The sequence below is a fragment of the Cygnus atratus genome, chromosome 2 (assembly GCF_013377495.2).
Source record: "Cygnus atratus isolate AKBS03 ecotype Queensland, Australia chromosome 2, CAtr_DNAZoo_HiC_assembly, whole genome shotgun sequence".
Classification (NCBI taxonomy): domain Eukaryota; kingdom Metazoa; phylum Chordata; class Aves; order Anseriformes; family Anatidae; genus Cygnus; species Cygnus atratus.
Window position 1 is genome coordinate 99244360 of NC_066363.1, and position 22022 is coordinate 99266381.

Below are 22022 nucleotides of genomic sequence, written 5' to 3' on the forward strand. Positions count from 1 at the left end.
AGGGACACAACCACCACTTTTGTTTTTTTTGAATTTTGCTTATTCTTTGCTTTTGTACAAAGGCTTCGTGCCAAAAGATCTTGCAGTGCAAAGTTGTCATTCTTTGGTGTATAGGAAGGTGGTGCTAAACTACAAGTGATGGCAGAAGCTGGGGGAGTGTGTATTCTCTGCAGTTACACACAGACTCACTGATGTTGATTGCTGTTCCTTCAGATCCGGAGAGACTGTAGATGGAATGTTCTAGCAGGCCAAGAGAAAAGTGAATGGGCTTAGAAATGGGAAATAGATATTATTTATGTTCTCTTAATAAAGTTCAGTATTAGGAAATAATTAGGAAATCTGCTACATCTGCTATTTTTGTCACATGAACAGAATCAATTCAGATCTGCTATCAACTTAGTGGCGTTTTTCCATGACTTGTGAGACCCTATTATGAAAACTCTTAGGAAGTTTAATTAACACATATGGACATGAAATCACGTAAAAGTTTTAAGTATTGACTACAAATTCTTTGAAGTCTTATGTGTTCCAACTTATTTCCATTAACTTTTAAGCAAACGTTAAATGAGAGCCAGGTGCGATGGGGCTGGACCTGCCAGTGAAGAGATATTCATCAGTTACTACTGTCCTTTTTGCTTGTGAAGTACAGGTGAGCAGATTTTTGTTTTATTGGTCCCACATGCTTGCTCATTCTTACAAATAAATTGTTCACTGCCAACACACTTGAGTTTGTGGATTGTTCCCCAGCCATTTGCTGCAAAGTGCTGGTTAGTTTGGGTGCACAGACAACAGGGACCATCTGTGTAATCCTTCTGGAACTGAACCAGCTGTAGATTAAGGTCTATGAGATGCATGTCCAAGACATGAACCTGCAAATTTCTGTTTGCAAGTGCTTCACAACATCCACTAAATTCAGATGAGGGAGCAAAATCCCCCACAGTCTACTTGTTAGACCACTTGCAGTGAAAGGTAATATGCATGCCTTCAGCTGGACCATGTTTCCAGACCTGATTTGCTCCCTGCTTCACACTGAGGGTAGTTCTGTTCATAAGGGACTCCTGTTCACCATCACCATGCTCTGCTCCTGCAGATGGAGGCTAGGAGCTGTGTTCCAGCCCTTACCTGCTCCCCAGGCCCATTGGATTAGTGAAAGAGACCTTTATGAGATGTTAAACTTAAAAAGAGTTTAAAATGCATGGTGGTTAGACCTAAAATAGTATTCCAGATCACATTTTGTAAATCACAGTGTTATCACTTACAGTAGGTGGCAGTTCAATTACTTTTAATTGCTATTATTTGTGCAGCCTATTGTATCGTGGAGTGATGTGTGTGCTACTACTTATGGTATGCAATACTAGGGCTCCCGTTTGTATCAGAAGAAAGCTGAATTCAGCCTAAATAAATTTATTTTAGTCTTTATATGCATAAAGAAATCTGTACTTTCCTAGAGTGATGGCTTTAGCTCTGTTATGCATAAAACTTTTTTTTTTGTTCTGCTTTGTGTGTTTGTTGTTGTTTTCTTGTTGTTGTATTTTTATTTTTATTTTTTTTTTAATCTGGGCTTAAAAGTGAGCTTCTTCTTCTTGTCACAGTCTTTTCAAGTGTGAGGAGGTTGTTACTAAAAATGGAGATTAACTGCAGTGCAGGGACACAGGATATCCAGGATAAAACAAGATTGGGGCACTGAACCATTCAGTTCTTTGTTATCAGAGCTAACACTATTGGTTTCCTATGAAAATTTCCTGTATAATCATGTAGTTTGTGAGGTGTGGCAAAAGAAAAAAAGATTGATATTGTGATTTTTTTATTTATTTTTTACTCTGTCATGACATATTTTGTTATCACTTCATGACTTACCACTTTAATAGCCAGAAGTGATGATACTTTCATTCTGGAAAAATGCTTTGGAGTACCTGACTTGAAGTGTGTCTAAAAAAGGGGGCTCAGGGTTTTCTGAAAACTGGTCTCCTTGGGTTTCTGAGCAGGGGTGTATGAGCTTATTCAGGCTTTGTGAAACCTGAATTCATTAACTGCTTCTTACAGTACTCATTTGAGGCAGATGATTATTGTAGCAGAGGAAGAGAAAAACACTTGAATTCTAGGCCCCCAGAATGGATGACTGACAGAACTTAGCTTAGAATCAGTGTTTCCTGAGTCCCAGTGCTGTGCTTGTTACTGTTTGCTGGGATGCTGAAAATGTCTGTATCATTACTCACAAGTCCTTATTTCTACGAAGTAAATTATTTCAGTGTGCAAGTGTAACCCTGTGTGTTGCAGCAGTGATTTATAGGCAGTTCCAAAAATATCCGTGCTATTTCTTGTCTTTAAAATCCCTGTGCGTGCTGCATGGAGTCACACAGTGCATGGCTGCAGAAGGCATGACCTGAGGAACCTGAGCGGTGCACAGAGATGTGATAGAGCAGCCTGCAACTGGCCTCCAGCAAACTAACTCTTATTACCAGAGAAGAGATGAATGACCCTTGAATTAGAGACGGGAAACTTCACCAAGGTTCCGAGACTGAATAAAACATGGGTTTTAGAAGCCACCTAATGTCTGCTGTTTCAAAGGTAGAAACTCCCACGGGTATGATGTCAGTGGACACAGAGCAAAACCATTTATAACTCATTGTAATGACCTCAGCATGGATCTGTTTGTGCTGGTTTCTCCTGATCTTTATGACAAAGTACATTAATGAAACTACAAGATTGGGCATATAGCGCAAGTATTTAATACTCACGCACAGGAAGATTGCTCAGTGATTACAGCACTGCCTGACAATGTGTGTTAAATGTAAATATCTAGACTTCACTCTGTGGAGTACATGTTAATTTTCTTGACATTCTGATGACTTCATTTTTAAGAATATTAGTTTTCCTTTGGAAACAGAATTTAGGAAACACAAGGCCAGTTGTTCATGAAAAGAAAGTCATTGTCATGTCACTTGTGCGTGGCATAACACGATGGCTAGCCTGTAGGTAAACTGGGCTGACTGTAATTAGCAGTTGGTTTTAGAGTTAGTATTTTCAACGTGAAACGTATGTTTTTACAAAAATACAAAAGTAATACTTTCATGTTGTTATTCTATCCCAAAGGCTGAAGGCATCACCAAATGCAGCAGTATTTTTCCAGCCTTTATCATTACAATGCAGGATGGAGCAAGGGATTATCAAGGACAAACTGCCGATTCACTCAACACAGGAGAAAAGACCCAGAGTTGACTGGCTCTGATCTTAGTATGAATCACACACTTGTAGTGCTTGTTTGATTTCTCCTTTCTGATTCCCCTTGAAGTATTTTCTACTGAGGCACATCTGGAGCTTTTCTAGATGTTAGTGGTTAGAGATTTGGATGGGGTGCTGGACATAAGATTTCATACCACCTTTTAAATGAGTCAGCGTGATGGAAAAGTTGGATAAAGGCACAGGAGAAAAGCTGTCAGCTCTAGATACCTTGGAAACCAAAGGTGTAATATTTCTTCCTCATCTTTCATTTTGCTAACTTAAATATAGGTAAAGAAGAGAAATGCAGACATAGAAGCAAGGCATAATATTTTGAATAAAAAGAGAAATAAATGTAGAGGCTGGCAGGACTCCTGAAGATGTGTTAAAAGAGAAATTCAGGGAAAAGAAGTGGGAAGAATACAAAAAATAGTAAAGTAGAACATCTTTCATGGATGTTTTCAGGGAAAAACAGCTGTGGCTCATTATGGGGCTTTTATGCCCAAGATGGCTGATAGAAGGCTGCTTTCTGGTTTAATTCTTGAGATGTCTCTGGTATTTTTCCCTCCCATATTTATCCTTTTCAGTGTCACACACTTGACTATGGTGCACACAACTTGCTAAATATCATGCCAGAAAGTGACTAGTGGCATTCTGAAAATCTGTGCTTCTCCACTGGACTTTGGGTCAGTGTTAATACATACAGGTTAACAGACAGTCCCAGACAGCATACAAAATATCAATTCACTTCTAGCTCCAATATGACTTGTAACATTAATGAAGCAAATCAGATTTTGGGGAATATAGCCGCATACTTAATATGTGTATAAAACAGCTATAATAAGACATTGCTATGGCTGAAATTGTTACGATTTTAGAGAAAAAAAAGAATTGGGATCGAAATTGTGAAACAATCTGTTCCTATAAAAAGTGAAAATGCACTTGGATGAGTGAAAGTTAATAGAGTTAATTGTGGCAAGTAATACAAGAAGGTAATTCATGTTAGAGAACCTAACTGTGATTCAGATAAAGAGGAATTGTAATTAAATGGAGGTTGGATAAACATGATTATTCTGCCAAGGTTTCCCTGCACAATACCAGGAGGTTTTAAGATGTGGTGGCAGAGACGTGTACGTGATTTGGAGTTAGAGAAGACATCATTAACGGGCCAGGTGGGTACCATACCACTGCTGGGAAGGAATGCCTGTGAACCCTGAACAATGCTGGCCTTAGCGGCACGTGGCAGTGAGGTCCCCAGGGTGCTCAAGTTTAAAGTCCCGTTAAATTTCAGCTAGATAATTGTGTGTGTGGTGGGATGGTATGTTAGGGGAGACATTCATGTCTTAAGCTAACAGAGAGGTGAAAATGAGCCCTCAGATTTGGTAAAGCAGGGCTTCATGAGGTGAGGCCTGGGCTGCCCCATGGCAGATGCAGCCGGCTCCAACGGCCCCACCACAGGACAGGGCCGGGACTCGCAGCCATGGGTGGGCACCTCAGGGAAAGGGTGTGTAAGAAGGGCCAGAAAAAAATAAAACTGGCATTTTCTATTAAACACCTGATATTTTCTGTTAGAGGTACTATCATCTCCTTTTGTAGATAATTATAAGCTTCCGTACATGTTATTTCCATCAGTCTGAACTTCTGTTTACTGAAGCTTAACTAAAGAGTAGCCAGGTAGTCAGTTTTTGATATTTTAAAGTTTTAACAAACTTAATTATCTGAAAGTGTTATTTTTTTTTCTGTCACAATACAACACGTACACAAACATGGAACCTAGACTCAAACAAAGGCCCCCATGTAACAGCGTGGTTTTGTTATCCACAAACCGGTTCTAAGGCTGTTGGCTGCCTGTTCTACATACACAAGTTTGGGCATCACAAAAATGAGGGATTTCACAAAATGATTTCACAAAAATAAGGGATGAGATGGTAAAGACCAAGTTGCATACCTACCTCAAATTTTGAATAATCTGTCATACGGTGTTTCTGGAAAAACAGCATTTCACTCGTGGGTGAAGTGCTTTTTTCTTCCTAAAGGAGAATGGGGTTTTGTGCATATACATTTTTATTAACTCTGCAACAGTCAAAATTTAATGTGTTTAATTTCCAGGAAAACGTTATTGTTTTGGCTCTGACTTCCTGGCAGTTATTTTTTCCACAGTAGCATGACAGTTTCACATCAGAAAGTAACTGGCACTTGCTATAATTTTGTTCGTGGGTGCCACCATAGCTGTGCATCCTGCTGCTTTGAGCAAATGCACTCACACACCTGCTTCCCTGCAACTTCACAGTAGTGAGATGAGTTCTGGAAATGACAACAGCACACTCCATGTAAGTACAGGATAAGAAACATTTTATTTATAACCCTGTCATATTGGGGATAACCTAAACAAAAATTAGTTTGAAAGTAATCACCTGACATGATTTTCTGGATTCTCGTTTCTTGAAATGTGGTGCATAAACCAGAGGTTGGCACTTTGCTTTTAGACATTCTACGTCCACCTGTGCCTTTTAAATTATACTTGTGCGTCTGTCTCTTCCTCATTGCCAGCTATGTTCTGTCTCCATTTTTCTTGTATAGGTCTAGACTGGTTGCCAAAGTACCAGACAGATTCATTATTTTGACTTTGCAAAGACTTTTTCTGACACCTGGAACTGTAGCATTTATTCCCAGCTACAGCACACAATATTGATGTCTGACACAAATGCCAACATATGACAAGGGTACCAAGTCCTTTTAAGACAACTCTCACAACTTCCATTCTGATGTCTCACAGTGACCAGGCAACGCAGATTCTCAAATAGCTCTTTCACACAAGCCTTGAAAACCGTTGTATTTTTATGTAAGCTAGGAATTCCTTACTACTGAAAAAAATATATGGAAATTTGTTTGTAAATAATCACACTGTTTTCTCTAGAGCTGAAGCCAAATGTAGACATTAACCTAATGGCCAACTCTTGCTGTTCTACCACGAGTCTAATAAAGTATTTCTTGTAATTCCACTGTTGGAAAATCATTATGCAAGGTCAGAATCTTTTCCTTCCCAGAAAGCTTCTAGTCCTGACAGTTTCTTTCTTCACTGCAAACAAGGCTCTAAAACAAGACAAAAGTAAACCTAAACAGCTGGTTTTTCTTCACTGTTTTTATTTTAATGTCTTTCTTTTGAGGCGTGACACTTGATTTATTTTTTTCCTCAAGGACTGGATTTGACACATTGTTTTTACCATACCATTTACTCTAAAAAGTTGTTTACATCTTGCTTTAGGAAATACTACTTTCCCCAGCAGTGAAGCTGTCCTGGTTTCAGGTAGGACAGAGTTAATTTTCCTCCTAGTAGCTGGCAGGGTGCTATGTTTTGGATTAGGATGAGAAGAGCGCTGATAACATGCTGATGTTTTAATTGTTGTAGAGCAGTGCTTACACCAAGCCAAGGACTTTTCAGCTTCTCGCTCTGTCCTGCTAGCGAGCAGGCTGGGGGTGCAGCAGGAGCTGGGAGGGGACAGACCCAGGACAGCTGACCCAAACTGGCCAAAGGGGTATTCCATACCATCTGACGTCATGCTGAACAATATATAGGGGTGGCTAGCCGGGGTGGGGGGGCCGGCTGCTCGGGGATAGGCTGGGCATCGGTCAACGGGTGGTGAGCAATTGCATTGTGCATCACTTTGTACACATTATTACTATTATTATTATTATTATTATTATTATTGTTATTATTTTCCCTGTCTTAATAAACTGTCGTTATCTCAACTCACAGGCTTCACTTTCCCGTTTCTCTCCCCCATCCCGGAGAGGGAGGGGGGAGGGTGAGCGAACGGCTGTGTGGTGTTTGGCTGCCAGCCGGGCTAAACCACAACAGTCAATTTGGCGCCCAACGTGGGGCACGAAGGGTTGAGATATCGACAGATTTGACCCGAGTGTGTTAAACTAAAATTGGTATAAGTATTCGACCTGCTTAATAGTTGCTAGTCACAATGTTGATTGCTTTCATCTCAAGTCTGCTATACCTGTTTCCCAAATTGAGTTTTATAGCAAGTTACTTTCTGTATGTGCTCCCTGTCATGCTGTTTATCCTTTCCGGGCCCTGGTTCAAGATTGTTATGGTACTGTGTGGTGTAACGATGGCTTATGAAATGATGAGATATCTGGTCATGACTCTAACCTGGTATTTGTACTCAGCACTGTCGTCGACTCTATACTTCGGAAACCATATCTCAGAAACTATTAGCAATTACACCTATTGCCTTTTTTCATCAGGGAGTCAATCTCTGGAGGGGACAGGGGAAGATATTTTCTCCTACCTGTTCACTCTCCCTTCCTCCTTCACCACCCTCTTATCCCCCGAGCTAGTTACGGTAGCTCTCCAAGATGTTGAATATCCTTGGGATACTCAGACCAGCATGTTCTTGTTGTTATGTCTCCTGAATGCGCTTCAGGTTTTGTTTAAGGTTAAACAACTACTTAGGAATCTCATCCGGAGATCTGTCTTGAGGCGGGATATTTGCGAGTGGCAGGGAGTGTGGGAGGATATGGGCAGGTTTCTAGGGCAGTGGGCACCTCCAGTGTTTTGGACGTTCACCCCTGAACAACTGCAAAATCCTAAAAAACTGGTAGAATGCTTGAAAAAAAGGTGTCATGACTCCGGCAGTTCCGAAGTGACACAAATCACTGTGGCGTGCTGGGGTCTGGCCTGTGCCTATCGAGCTGCAATTGATGCTACTATCAACCTAGTGACAGCTCCCGCAGCCGTTCCAGCTCCAGCTCCCGCAGCCGTCCCGGTTCCAGCTCCCACAGCCGTTCCAGCTCCCGCAGCCGTTCCAGCTCCAGCTCCCGCAGCCGTCCCGGTTTCGGCTCCTGCAGCCGTTCCAGCTCCCGTAGCCGTTCCAGCTCCAGCTCCCGCAGCCGTCCCGGTTTCGGCTCCTGCAGCCGTTCCAGCTCCCACAGCCGTTCCAGCTCCCGCAGCCGTTCCAGCTCCAGCTCCCGCAGCCGTTCCAGCTCCAGCTCCCGCAGCCGTTCCAGCTCCCACAGCCGTTCCAGCTCCCGCAGCCGTTCCAGCTCCAGCTCCCGCAGCCGTCCCGGTTTCGGCTCCTGCAGCCGTTCCAGCTCCCGCAGCCGTTCCAGCTCCAGCTCCCGCAGCCGTCCCGGTTTCGGCTCCTGCAGCCGTTCCAGCTCCCACAGCCGTTCCAGCTCCTGCAGCCGTTCCAGCTCCCGCAGCCGTTCCAGCTCCAGCTCCCGCAGCCGTTCCAGCTCCCACAGCCGTTCCAGCTCCCGTAGCCGTTCCAGCTCCAGCTCCCGCAGCCGTCCCGGCACCCACAGCCGTTCCAGCTCCCGCAGCCGTTCCCACTCCTGTGGCTGGGTCAGAGAAACGAACTGTAGCAGTGCAAGTTGCCCCTGCAGAGGGTACTCCAACCCCTGTGGCAGACCCTGTGGCTGGGTCGGAGAAACGAACTGTAGCAGTGCAAGTTGCCCCTGCAGAGGGTATTCCAACCCCTGTGGCAGACCCTGTGGCTGGGTCGGAGAGGCGAGCTGTAGCAGTGCAAGTTGCCCCTGTAGAAAAGGTGAAAAAATGGTATAGAGACTCAGGTCGTTTAGAACGCAGAAAGTCTTCTGCTAAGTCTGGGCGTGGAGAAGACGAGGCTGGGCCATCAAGTGTGCAGGAGGATGAAGATGAGGATGAGGATGTTGAAAAATCAACAGTAACTACCCGAACCCTATACCAGCGTGAGCTACGAGATGTGCGAAAAGATTTTGGTCGCTGTATAGGTGAACAGCTTGTCACCTGGCTGCTCCAGTGCTGGGACACTGGAGCCAATGGTGTGGAATTAGAGGGCAGGGAAGCCAAGCGGTTGGGATCCCTTGCTAGAGATGCAAGCATTGACAAAGCAATTGGAGATGGAGCACGATCTCACAGCCTCTGGAGGCGTCTCCTGTTAGCTGTGAAGGGAAGGTATCCCTACAAGGAAGAACTTGTATGTCTACCGGTCAAGTGGACCACCATGGAGAAGGGAATCCAGTACCTGAGGGAATTAGCCGTACGGGAAGTAATTTATAAGGACCTAGACGACGCACAAACATCCACAGATCCAGATGACGTCCAGTGTACTCGACCCATATGGCGGAAGTTTGTACATAATGCACCATCAACATGGGCCAGCACATTGGCAATAATATCCTGGAAAGACGGTGAAGATCCCACAGTGGATGAAGTGGCTAAACAACTCCGGGAGTATGAAGGAAATCTCTCCTCTTCCCTACAGGCCTGCGTCTCGGCTGTGGAGAAACTCTCTGAAGAGTTCCACCAACTTAAAGAGAATTTATCTTCCCCCCCACCTGAACGAACCAGTGGCCACCAACTAAAAGAGAATACTTTGGAGAAACTTTTTGAAGAGGTCCACCAACTTAAAGAGAATTTATATTCCCCCCCACCTGAACGAACCAGTGGCCACCAACTAAAAGAGAATACTTTGGAGAAACTTTTTGAAGAGGTCCACCAACTTAAAGAGAGTGTATTTTCTTCCCCACCTGTACGAACCAGCGTCTCGGCTATTAGGGGTAAACGCGCATCCGTGCAAAGAAGACAATATGGTGGGTACACACCCCACGCCACCCTGTGGTTCTACCTACGTGACCATGGAGAGGACATGAGAAAATGGGATGGAAAATCTACTGAGACCCTAGAGGCACGGGTACGTGAGTTGCAAAAGAAAACAATCGGGAGAAAGGGGTTCTCTGAAAAGTTTGCTGCTCCAACTTCTAGCAGGCAGTCTTTTAAACACAGAAACGAAGATTCTGACCAGGACTAGAGGGGCCCTGCCTCCAGCCAGGGGGAGGAAAGGGACAACCGAGTTTATTGGACTGTGTGGATTCGATGGCCTGGCACGTCTGACGCACAGAAGTATAAGGCTTTAGTAGACACCGGTGCACAATGTACTCTAATGCCATCAAGCTGTAAAGGGCCAGAGCCCATCTGTATTTATGGCGTGACAGGGGGATCCCAGCAGTTAACTGTATTGGAAGCTGAAGTGAGTCTAACTGGAAATGAGTGGCAAAAGCACCGTATTGTGACTGGCCCGGATGCTCCGTGCATCCTTGGCATAGACTATCTTAGAAGAGGATATTTCAAGGACCCAAAAGGGTTCCGCTGGGCTTTTGGCATAGCTGCCTTAGAGACAGAGGACATTAAACAGTTGTCTACCTTGCCCGGTCTCTCAGAGGACCCTTCTGTTGTGGGGCTGCTGAGGGTTGAAGAACAGCAAGTGCCAATCGCTACCACAACTGTGCACCGGCGGCAATATCGCACCAACCGAGACTCCCTGATTCCCATCCATAAGCTAATTCGTCAACTGGAGAGCCAAGGAGTGATCAGCAAGACCCATTCACCTTTTAATAGTCCCATATGGCCAGTGCGAAAGTCTAATGGTGAGTGGAGACTAACAGTGGACTATCGTGGCCTGAACGAAGTCACGCCACCACTGAGTGCTGCAGTGCCGGACATGCTAGAACTCCAGTACGAACTGGAATCAAAGGCAGCCAAGTGGTATGCCACAATTGATATTGCTAATGCATTTTTCTCCATCCCTCTGGCAGCAGAGTGCAGGCCACAGTTTGCTTTCACTTGGAGGGGAGTCCAATATACGTGGAATCGGCTGCCCCAGGGGTGGAAACATAGCCCTACCATTTGCCATGGACTGATCCAGTCTGCGCTGGAGCAGGGGGAGGCTCCTGAACACCTGCAGTACATCGATGACATCATTGTGTGGGGTGACACGGCAGAGGAAGTTTTCGAGAAAGGGAAGAAAATAGTCCAAATCCTTCTGAAGGCCGGTTTTGCCATAAAACAAAATAAAGTCAAAGGACCTGCACGAGAGATCCAGTTTTTAGGAATAAAATGGCAAGATGGACGTCGTCAAATCCCAATGGATGTGATCAACAAAATAACAGCTATGTCTCCACCAACTAGCAAAAAGGAAACACAAACTTTCCTAGGTGTCGTGGGGTTTTGGAGAATGCATATTCCAAATTACAGTCTGATTGTAAACCCGCTCTACCAAGTAACCCGTAAGAAGAATGCTTTTGAATGGGGCCCTGAGCAACGACAAGCCTTTGAACAAATTAAGCAGGAAATAGTTCATGCAGTAGCCCTTGGGCCAGTCCGAACAGGACCAGACGTAAAGAATGTGCTCTACACCGCAGCCGGGGAGAATGGTCCCACCTGGAGCCTCTGGCAGAAAGAACCTGGGGAAACTCGAGGTCGACCCCTGGGGTTTTGGAGTCGGGGATACAGAGGATCTGAGGCCCGCTATACTCCAACCGAAAAGGAGATATTGGCAGCATATGAGGGAGTTCGATCTGCTTCGGAAGTGATCGGTACTGAAGCGCAGCTCCTTCTGGCACCCCGACTGCCGGTACTGGGTTGGATGTTCAAAGGAAGGGTCCCCTCTACACATCATGCAACTGATGCTACATGGAGCAAGTGGGTTGCACTGATTACTCAGTGGGCTCGAATAGGAAACCCCAGTCGCCCAGGAATCCTGGAAGTGATTATGGACTGGCCAGAAGGCAAGGACTTTGGGATATCAGCAGAGGAGGAGGTGGTCCGTGCTGAAGAAGCCCCACTGTACAACAAGCTACCAGAAAATGAGAAGAAATACGCCCTGTTCACTGATGGGTCCTGTCGTATGGTGGGAAAGCATCGGAGATGGAAAGCTGCTGTATGGAGTCCTACACGACGAGTTGCAGAAGCTGCTGAGGGAGAAGGTGAATCGAGTCAGTTTGCAGAAGTGAAAGCCGTTCAGCTGGCCTTAGATATTGCTGAACGAGAAAAGTGGCCAGTTCTCTATCTCTACACTGATTCATGGATGGTAGCAAATGCCCTGTGGGGGTGGCTACAGCAATGGAAGCAGAACAACTGGGAACGCCGGGGCAAACCCATCTGGGCTGCTGCATTGTGGCAAGATATTGCTGCCCGGGTAGAGAACCTGGTTGTAAAGGTACGCCATGTAGATGCTCATGTGCCCAAGAATCGGGCTACTGAAGAACATCAAAACAACCAGCAGGTGGATCAGGCTGCTAAGATTGAAGTGGCTCAGGTGGACCTGGACTGGCAACATAAAGGTGAATTATTTATAGCCCGATGGGCCCATGACACCTCAGGCCATCAAGGTAGAGATGCAACATACAGATGGGCTCGTGACCGAGGGGTGGACCTGACCATGGACACTATAGCACAGGTTATTCATGATTGTGAAACATGTGCTGCAATTAAACAAGCCAAACGGTCAAAGCCTCTCTGGTATGGAGGACGATGGCTGAAATACAAATATGGAGAGGCCTGGCAGATTGATTACATCACACTCCCCCAAACCCGCAACGGCAAGCGCCACGTACTTACAATGGTGGAAGCAACCACCGGATGGCTGGAAACATATCCTGTGCCCCATGCCACCGCCCGGAACACTATCCTGGGCCTTGAAAAGCAAGTCCTATGGCGACATGGCACCCCAGAAAGAATTGAGTCAGACAATGGGACTCATTTCCGAAACAACCTTATAGACACTTGGGCCAAAGAACATGGTATTGAGTGGGTGTATCACATCCCTTATCATGCACCAGCCTCCGGGAAAGTTGAACGATACAATGGACTGTTAAAGACTACACTGAAAGCGATGGGTGCTGGGACATTCAAAAATTGGGAAACACATTTGGCAAAGGCCACCTGGTTAGTCAATACTAGAGGATCTGCCAACCGAGCTGGACCTGCCCAATCAAACCTGTTACGCACTGTAGAAGGGGATAAAGTTCCTGTAGTGCACGTAAGAAACATGCTGGGTAAGACAGTCTGGGCTACTCCTGCCTCAGGAAAAGGCAAGCCCATTCGTGGGATTGCTTTTGCCCAGGGACCTGGATGCACTTGGTGGGTAATGCAAAAGAATGGGGAGGTCCGGTGTGTACCTCAAGGGGACCTAATACTGGGTGAGAATAGCCCATGAGTTGAATTGTAGTATGTTAATTATCATATAACACTGTATGTCATCACTACCATGGTTGCTATATATCATAGATGAAAATGGTGACTAATTAGAAGGTATTGGAAAGAGTGTAACCTGAGCATGACATAAATGGTATGGAATAAGGGGTGGATATCTGTCCTGGTTTCAGTTAGGACAGAGTTAATTTTCCTCCTAGTAGCTGGCAGGGTGCTATGTTTTGGATTAGGATGAGAAGAGCGCTGATAACATGCTGATGTTTTAATTGTTGTAGAGCAATGCTTACACCAAGCCAAGGACTTTTCAGCTTCTCGCTCTGTCCTGCTAGCGAGCAGGCTGGGGGTGCAGCAGGAGCTGGGAGGGGACAGACCCAGGACAGCTGACCCAAACTGGCCAAAGGGGTATTCCATACCATCTGACGTCATGCTGAACAATATATAGGGGTGGCTAGCCGGGGTGGGGGGGCCGGCTGCTCGGGGATAGGCTGGGCATCGGTCAACAGGTGGTGAGCAATTGCATTGTGCATCACTTTGTACACATTATTACTATTATTATTATTATTATTATTATTATTATTATTGTTATTATTTTCCCTGTCTTAATAAACTGTCGTTATCTCAACTCACAGGCTTCACTTTCCCGTTTCTCTCCCCCATCCCGGAGAGGGAGGGGGGAGGGTGAGCGAACGGCTGTGTGGTGTTTGGCTGCCAGCCGGGCTAAACCACAACAGAAGCCCACTGAAAACAAGCCACATTCAGATTAATGGGAGAGCAAAGCTGGAATGTGGAGATACAGGAAAAAAATCTAGCCTGTCAATTCTGTTGTTGACATGGAAATTTACAACGGCTTTCAGGCAGTTTGAGATGGAAGAAATTCACAAAGGAGGGGCAAAAACAACATCAAGTTTTCTAGCCTAAACTGTGTATTTTGATATAGTCTTGTTTCATAAAAGTTGAAGAATGAGTACATTTTTATCAAGGTATAGCACAGGCTTAAGGCTAGTAAGCTTAATATTAAGTTGTACAATTATATAGCTTGCAGTATTTCTGATATGCTCTTAACTTCTCTGTCTTGTATTTATGACAAAACTCTTGCACAAGTAGTTTTCAGTAACTGCCATGTGTGACACATGTTTACAGCAACTGGACTTAAACATGGCATGCAATGCTATCAGTCACTACTGCAGCAGTACGCAATGAAACAGAGGGCCTCTGATTTTTCATTTTTTTTTCTTTGTACTTGGTTATAGGTTTTGGTAAAGTGCAATGCTAAGAATTAGGAAGAGTCATAAGCAACACTAAAACGTATTAATAACTATTACTTTCACAAAAATAACATGAAGGGGGCAATAGTTGCTTTCATTGTTTAAAGAAACCTTTCCAGATTGACATTTATGATGTCAATAACTGTGGGTGAAAATTAAAAGTTTGTTGGAGTTACTTCTTAACAAGTACCAGAATGGTTTCTCATACTTTCAGTAGGGAACCACTTCTGTAGCTTTTGACTATGAGTAAAAGACTCTTTGGTCTTTTATTATCCATTAATAGATAAAAAATCAGGCAAATTTATCACTCTGCTGAAACTGACAGATATGGAATCACTTTGATCAGTCTGAACAGATGTTAGTTTTGTAAAACTCCCTTTGGCTGGCACAGCAGAAGTCAGTTATATTCTGTACAATGTAGAAACTCCAAAATACCTTGCACTTTATCATAGATTGACATTGGTAGCTGCTTTGCTATAACGTGCTTTTCTTCTCTATTACACTCAGAGAGTTGGAATAAATGGGGGATTCCTTTTCATTGAATACTCTCAAACAATATGAGGATCTGACTGAAGCTAAAGTTGCAACGCTTAATATAAAGTAAAACGATCCAGGTCTAAAAAAGTATTACGTGTAGTTATTAGGGCTAAGCAGATGAGATTACTGGAAACTGAATGGGAGGGCAGTAAAGTATTACTAAATGTCTCTCTGCGGTATTTGTATGAGGGAATACTGTATGAACTTTAGAACAACCCAAATGTGCCACTGAATGAAGCTAAACATCAGTGTATATTAATTTAGGGATAAACAACTAGTGAACTAAAAAGCTCGTATTATATATAGATAACCACAGAAAAATGCATTAGTTGGTGTTTAAGAAAATGGTTAAACGTAAGACACTAAAGCTTGGAAGTTTTCAGATGGTGCCACTTGACAGACACAATTGAGGCTCATTAATACACAGAATTATGCTTAATAACTGCCATGTGGCACTAATGAAGAAACCCAAGAGATAAATTTGGTCATGAGTTGAGCTTTTGATTTTGGGTAAAATTATATGAATCTAATTCCTGGAAGATGTAGATTAGTTATGTTAATGAAAAAAGTGTTGGCAGTGCGGAGCACCTCTTGTCATTACTCAGTGGAACAGGGTGGCAGACCTTGAAAGGAGCACACAGTACAGGTGCTGATAACTTATTTACAAGATACCAATATTGGAGTCTTTATGTTTAGTCATTTGTCATGGGTGTGGGTCTCCAAAATTCATATTCTTAGATGCATTTGGGCTAGATCTCCTTTACACACTAACATAAATTATCTACAAACGCATCCAGAATGAAAACAGTATTTGTCTGCATTTCAAATACCACTTTCTTTATTGCAGTGCTAGTGGGAAATCCAAGCAAAGGAAGACAAGAAACTCCCCACCTAAACCTGAAACCTTGAAAGTCTCAGATTTTAGGCGTTAAATAGAATTATCCAGCATTAAACAGTTTATTATGAGCCATTATTTTCCTATTTCAAAAGTACTTGCCATAAGTGATGGCTCTACTATTTTTCATTGGCTTCACCACAAATTCTGGATCTGTTGTTATGAGAGACTTTAACAGAGGCCCTGAGAGGTTACTTCCTGTATTTAACTCCAAATCTGCAAGATATGATCAAGAACACCAAACAATTCCTGTGTAGACTGCTTACACCGGTATCATTCAACAGTGAGTAAGATGAAGCAGCAACTTTGATCACCGGCTATCTGTTGTCTTCAATGATAATGGTTCTTCTAGGATACGTGTCAACGTCCACAAATATGTAACGGACTTCAGGTTTTCCTCCCTCAGGATTCTGTAATGAGGAAAACTCCTTCAGACTCTGTTTTTTTTTTCTCTTTGGTAGTTTAAATCCAAGATAAGGCTTGTCAGCTATATCAAGCAATTGTACATACCTCTTTGACTTCCACATGGACCGTTCCCCGCTTTCCTGGTTCAGAGCCCTCAATATAGAACTTCAAACGCATATGTTTCAGTCCATCCTTTATGTATTCAACGTGACTAAAAACAGCAAAACAAAACAAAAAAAACAACCCACCCAGACAGGATAGCTAGTTAAACTTCAAATTTCAGCTTCTTATTTAGAGAGGAGCTGCTTAACTACTTTTGTGAGAAAGTGTATTCCAGTGCAGTCCTTATGCTACCATGGGTTCCTTCTTGACTTCTCTTCCCAAGCTTTACTGTGGGCATATAAGGAGTAGTGGAGAGTTAGAAGAGAGAACTAGTTAGCAGCTGATGGTTAACAGTTGAGGTGCTTAAATGTTCTCGCTGCAGTCCTCCCCTCAAAACTCATGCAAAACATGCAAAGAACGCTTTGTCAACTCAGATACTAGGTTGGTTAATTCACCACAAAATAGTTTACTATATACTTCACATATTCCGGCAATAATTTCATTCTATAGAAGTTGCGTAACTTTGACATTTCATTCAGACCTCCAGCCTAAGTGCTGGTATTTCAGTTACAGTCAGGTTACGGTCAAATACTAGATAAACAGAAAGGTCAAACCACTTTCCAAGTGACCACCTCCAGAAACTAATGGTCAATCTAGAATTACGCTGCCAGTTTAGGTTTCCTACTGAAATTACTAACTGCTGCACAGTTCCAAGCTTTTCTTTCCACCAATCAAATCCAGATAACACACTGTGAATTAATGATCACTTTGAATACGGTTTAAGGTGACACGGTGGGTTACAAAGGACAAAGATGAATGAAGTCTCATTGCAGTAAATTCACATTCAAGATGTCCATGCATAGAAAAACTGTATTTTTGAGACATTTAAGGTCATCCTTTTATCACAGACTTGAGCTCTACAATCTGATCAAGTTTTCAGCTCAAAAAGTTCTTTAGAATATGAAACTTTCAAATGGAAAGTGGAAATGAAATACTAGGAAAGATGATAGTACAATTACTTATTCACATAGTTTACAGACATGCTTAAAATTTTTATTGATATTCTTTTCATTTAGCAGCTCCACTTTAAACACTTTTTCAGTCTGGTGAAAAGATAAATTTTCAGTTCAAAGTAAAAATCCTCCTCCTAAAAATAATCTCAATTTCATCGTTCAAATTTTATAGCTGGGCTTGTGTCCCCCACACTGTATGAAACCTCATTGAATAAATTCAAGTCAAAGAACATAATAAAGACAAAGCCTCTGCTGGGTTATACTGCAGGGAGGATTTGTTTTATAAGAATTAGTTCTGCTGTTTACCTCAACTGGAGAATAACTGATACACTCATAAACGTTTAGGTGAGAACTGTTATGTTAAATATGCAGTAGAGATGTGGCCTCAAGTACCAGAAAGTAATATAAGTAACAGCCAGTCAGTGCTACATGTCAACTCAGGACAATAGACTCACTGCAATGACTACACCTGCTCAGCTAGACACAGCCTAGCTTTGAATTGAGCAAGCTGTATTCTTAAAAGTCCAAGTTGGAACCTCTCCTGCTCTTTCTGGCCTGTTAAGAGCTGCTATTTTGTAAGAAAAACTCTCTACCGTTTTTCAAAGAGTGATTTTACTCTATTTGAGGACTTCACACTACACTTCGGTCTCACCCCTGCTCCCCAGATGCATGCCTGTGCCTCTGTACTACTCTCTTCAGCCTCAACCTCTTTTTTCTTGTAGCGAGGTGCTCCATGTCTACCATGCTGGCCATTACTTGTTCTGAGGCACATGGAATTGGCATTTTATATTGCATGTGCACTGTATTTAGTGGTGTGTACCACATAAGACGTACTGCAAACAATTCCTTTCATTTTCACTCAGAATTGACAGGGTATGTCACATAGTTCAGTAATCTAGATCTGACTTTCTGTGATGTGTCCCAGAATGCCTCTGCTGTGCAAAAACTATTGTCTGTATGGGGCAAACACCTGACAAGCTGTCGTCTTCCTCTTCGCGTTGCCTCCCCATAACCTTTAATGGGTTCACCAAAGACACCAACTATCTACAAGAGAAAAGAGGTTCGAGTTGTCAGAAGGTATCACATTCAAACAGATATTCTAGCATCAGCTCTTGTCCCTTCTGTGAATGTATCTTCTTTCAATTATTTCAACAAATTGTCTCTTCTGTGTCTGATACGTCAAGAAGAATGCAATAGTTTATGAAAGAAAACACCACAGGAAAAATTACTCTATTTCAGTGTTTTTCCCTACAATCACATGCAAAATGCCTACAATAAATCCTAGTAATATGTTCCATTTGTAACATCCTCTGGCATTAAGACATTTTAATCTCTTCTCTTGCTGTGTATTTTATACTTTACTGACATTTTGTGTAAAAAGGGGAAAAAAGCATATTTGCTCATGTCTTTTCCAAGAGACTATCTGACTGTTCTGAAGTTTAATCTTAAAATGCAAATAACTGCCCTTCACCTTATCTATGAAACACCGTTTATGAAATTCAAGCATTTTCTTCTTCAGATCTATAAAGACAGACCAAATTAACCTAGTTTTAAAATTACTTTCAAGTTGCTTAGAAAGGAAGGGTACTTTCATGGTGTAACTACTGGAGAGGAGTTTTAATTCTACAAACTTGTTCTAAAGCAATCTTAATTTCTTTCCTAGTAAGAACTTGTCACTTCAGGCATCTCAGCGGCACCTGTGGTAATTTTTCAAAGCTATTCCCCACCTTTCTTGTTTTGTTTGAAGCACTGACTTTTGTGGTCTAGTTTTGGACTGACTTTTGTTTATATTTAGCTATCTTATGAGACTGACCGTATGACTGTCCCCTTTCTCCTTTCCTATTAGCCACAGTAATGTTAACTCTGTTTCAAGTGAAGAGTTTGAATTCCTTGATATTTATGCAGTGTTTCATATGACAGAACCCTACCGAAGCTGCAGCAGAATAACTGTGTTGAGGAAAGTCAGCAACACAGATCCATAAATCTTAATTGAGACCAGTTGCCTCTCTAATCTGCAGAACACTGCAAGTGCCTACAGATACACATGCTTTGAAGTGGCAGACACTGTAGGGCTGTGCTACACTCTCTTGTCTTTTAGCATGCTAATTCATTCAGACTCAGAGCTTGCATTAATCTAGAATAGGTTCAGATTTAGAGCTGACCCAGCTCTGTCCAGCTAGAAGCATAGGCAGATCTTGCTGGTGTTTGAACATCCGTGTGGATGTTCCTGTAGGTTTGCTTATGAGAAGCAAACTTTTGACTTGAAGAGAGGCCGTAATTAATGAGAAACATAAACTTATGACTAATGTTCAAAAACCAACCTCAGGATGAGATCTGCATTTCTCCAAGGCATCTCCATAGATCTTACTTGGACTAGAAGAAGAGAATAACTCTTTAAAGATCACATAGAACAAACCACCTGTAATAGAAACAAGAAGAAATGGAATGAGAATTAATCTGGAATTAGTGAAAAATATCTTCTGATAAAGAATAGCAATTTAAAAAATAACCTGTAACACCAATTCCAACAAGCACCACAATAAAATAGGTAAAGTCTCTTCCAGCTTCTTTCACTGAAATAAGACATAAAACAATGTGAGAGTTAGATCATTGGGAAGTAAAACTTGCATACCTTTATTATATACATGCTCTTCTATTAGTTCAAACTACTCAAGTAACATTTTGTCAGAAGAAAATAATCCCAACCACAGCTTCTATAATGCCTCATCACTAAGAGATCATGGAGTGTCTTGATGTTATCAAAGACAGGTTTATATTTCTATACTATGTATTCTTATTTTCTTGCAATCAAATGAACAATAAAAAGGAGGGATATTAGACCAAAATATGTATTTATTGAAACTGTCAACTGCAATTTATATTGTAACTTGATTTAATGCACTAGTAAATGGGTCAGTATAAACTGTGAAAAAAGTAACAAGATTCACAAAGTACTCTTTGAGAAGGAGGAAGAAACTACTAATTTGTTTAAGTGATAAAGTACGCCTTGCAGCAAAGTGCAAATTACTGAGGAAACATTAAAAACCATTTTTTTCCTGAAACATTATCATCAGCTGAAGATGCTTTCCACAAACTTTTTCAATCTGGAATTTCCGAGACAGCGCAGGAGTCACCTTTCACTGAAATGAATTTAAAGAACGGAAGTGCCGGGCTCCCTGTAAAGAAACCAGCAGCAGATACAGCGCTTTGGCAAAGTGCTGGAAGTAAACTTGGCTTAACAGCATCAAAACAGGTTGTGCGTGAAAGGTTTTCCTTTTAAAAAGGGGAATTACTAGAACTTACTCCTTGTGTGGATTTGACTTATACACTCAGTCAACAAGCTGTTTGGAAGAGGCCAGAGAATTTCAGTTCTGCTTCAGCAGTGCCTACACCGAAGTGTATGCAACCAACACGATGGAAAAGGAGTCTGTCGGCTTTCTGAGAGTTGTGGCTTTTTCAGTTTCCGAGCTGTGGGCGTGTACGGGGGCTGTACAACCAAAGGGGAAGCGGCAATGCTCCCTGCGCCTGCCTCTGGAAGCGCTGCGGAGCACCCCCTCACCTCTGACCACAGCTCTTACCTTTCCGAGCCGCCGACAGCAGAGCCTCATCCTTTTGATCCCTTCGCACCGACACATGTTTGCTGTCATGGCCAGACTTTTCAGCTCCCAGCCCTCCCGCCTGCGTCCATACACTCGCCTGGGCACCCCGGAGCAGCGCAGAGGGGCTGAGGGGGGGCTGCCGCCGCCATCTCAGGCACGGCGCCGGCGGCCATCTCCCCAGGGAGACCCGCAGCTGCCCGCCGCCCCGCACCAGGGCGGTGGGGAGCAGCATGCCGAGGCACCCCGGGCGGCTTCACGCTGCTCCCCCCGAGGCCTGGCGGAGGAGCCGAGGGAAAACTTTCTCCCCGGGGGCTGCTCCGCGGCGGGCGGGGACCCCTCAGAGGCGGCTGAGGGCGGGCGGCAGCCCTTCAGGAGCCCCCGGTGCCCTCCCAGCTGCGCCCCGCCATAGCCGCTGCGGAAATCTTTCAGCGGGTTGCGAGAGGAGGAGGCGGTGGCGGCGGGCCCTGGGAGCGGTAGTTTGAACGAGCTCCCTCCTGCGCCCGCTGCTGGACGTGGCGCCGGGGAAAGCAACTACAGCGACCGCCATGCCCAGCGCCGCCCCTACGGCTGCCCTCAGGTGGCCGAGCCGGGCATGGCGGCCGTCCACGGCAGGGCGCAGCGGCAGCGGGGTCGCGGCATGGCGGCGGCGGTGGCGGCGGCTCCTCTTGGTGCCGCCGGGCTCGTTCCGCCGAGGTTATTTGCCCCTTTTGCCGCCGCCGCAGGGCTCAGGTAATAAGTGGTGTCCCTGCCCGTCCTGAGGGGTGTTCTCCCTTTCCTGCCATTGCTCCCCATCGCCAGCCTCACGGCTCCCGTTTCCAGCTCTGAGCTCACCAGCAAGCTCTGGCCTCTTCCCTCATGGCCTGGGTGCTCTGCCCTGCCCGGCCACGAAGAGGGTTTTTGGGATGGCTCAGTGGGTGCGATGCACCCCGAGATGCGCTGCACAGGCCTTCCCGGGTGTAGCAGACAACCAAGGTTTAACATGCAGTTTTCTGCGGTTGCTGC

General features: G+C 44.0%; 1 protein-coding gene across 1 annotated transcript; it reads right to left on the reverse strand.

Moving 5' to 3' along the window:
* Nucleotides 1–14323: 14323 nt before the first annotated feature.
* On the reverse strand, nucleotides 14324–21516 carry TIMM21 (translocase of inner mitochondrial membrane 21). Its single transcript, XM_035550478.2, has 7 exons — nucleotides 21000–21516; nucleotides 19932–19994; nucleotides 19743–19840; nucleotides 18392–18465; nucleotides 16412–16517; nucleotides 16216–16311; nucleotides 14324–16117 (listed from the first exon to the last, which is right to left on the reverse strand). The coding sequence occupies exons 1-6, from the start codon at nucleotides 21250–21252 to the stop codon at nucleotides 16219–16221; spliced, it is 687 nt and encodes a 228-aa protein (XP_035406371.1). The 5' UTR covers nucleotides 21253–21516; the 3' UTR covers nucleotides 14324–16117; nucleotides 16216–16218.
* Nucleotides 21517–22022: the final 506 nt, after the last annotated feature.

What these genes read in the sequence shown, in the direction of transcription:
- TIMM21 (XM_035550478.2), bottom strand. Translation starts at nt 21,252, where the DNA reads ATGCTGCTCCCCACCGCCCTGGTGCGGGGCGGCGGGCAGCTGCGGGTC. An exon ending in TGTTGGAATTGGTGTTACAG is followed by an intron (nt 19,841 to 19,931) that starts GTTATTTTTTAA and finishes TTTCTATTACAG; the next exon opens with GTGGTTTGTTCTATGTGATC. An exon ending in GGAAGACGACAGCTTGTCAG is followed by an intron (nt 16,518 to 18,391) that starts GTGTTTGCCCCA and finishes TGCTGTTTTTAG; the next exon opens with TCACGTTGAATACATAAAGG.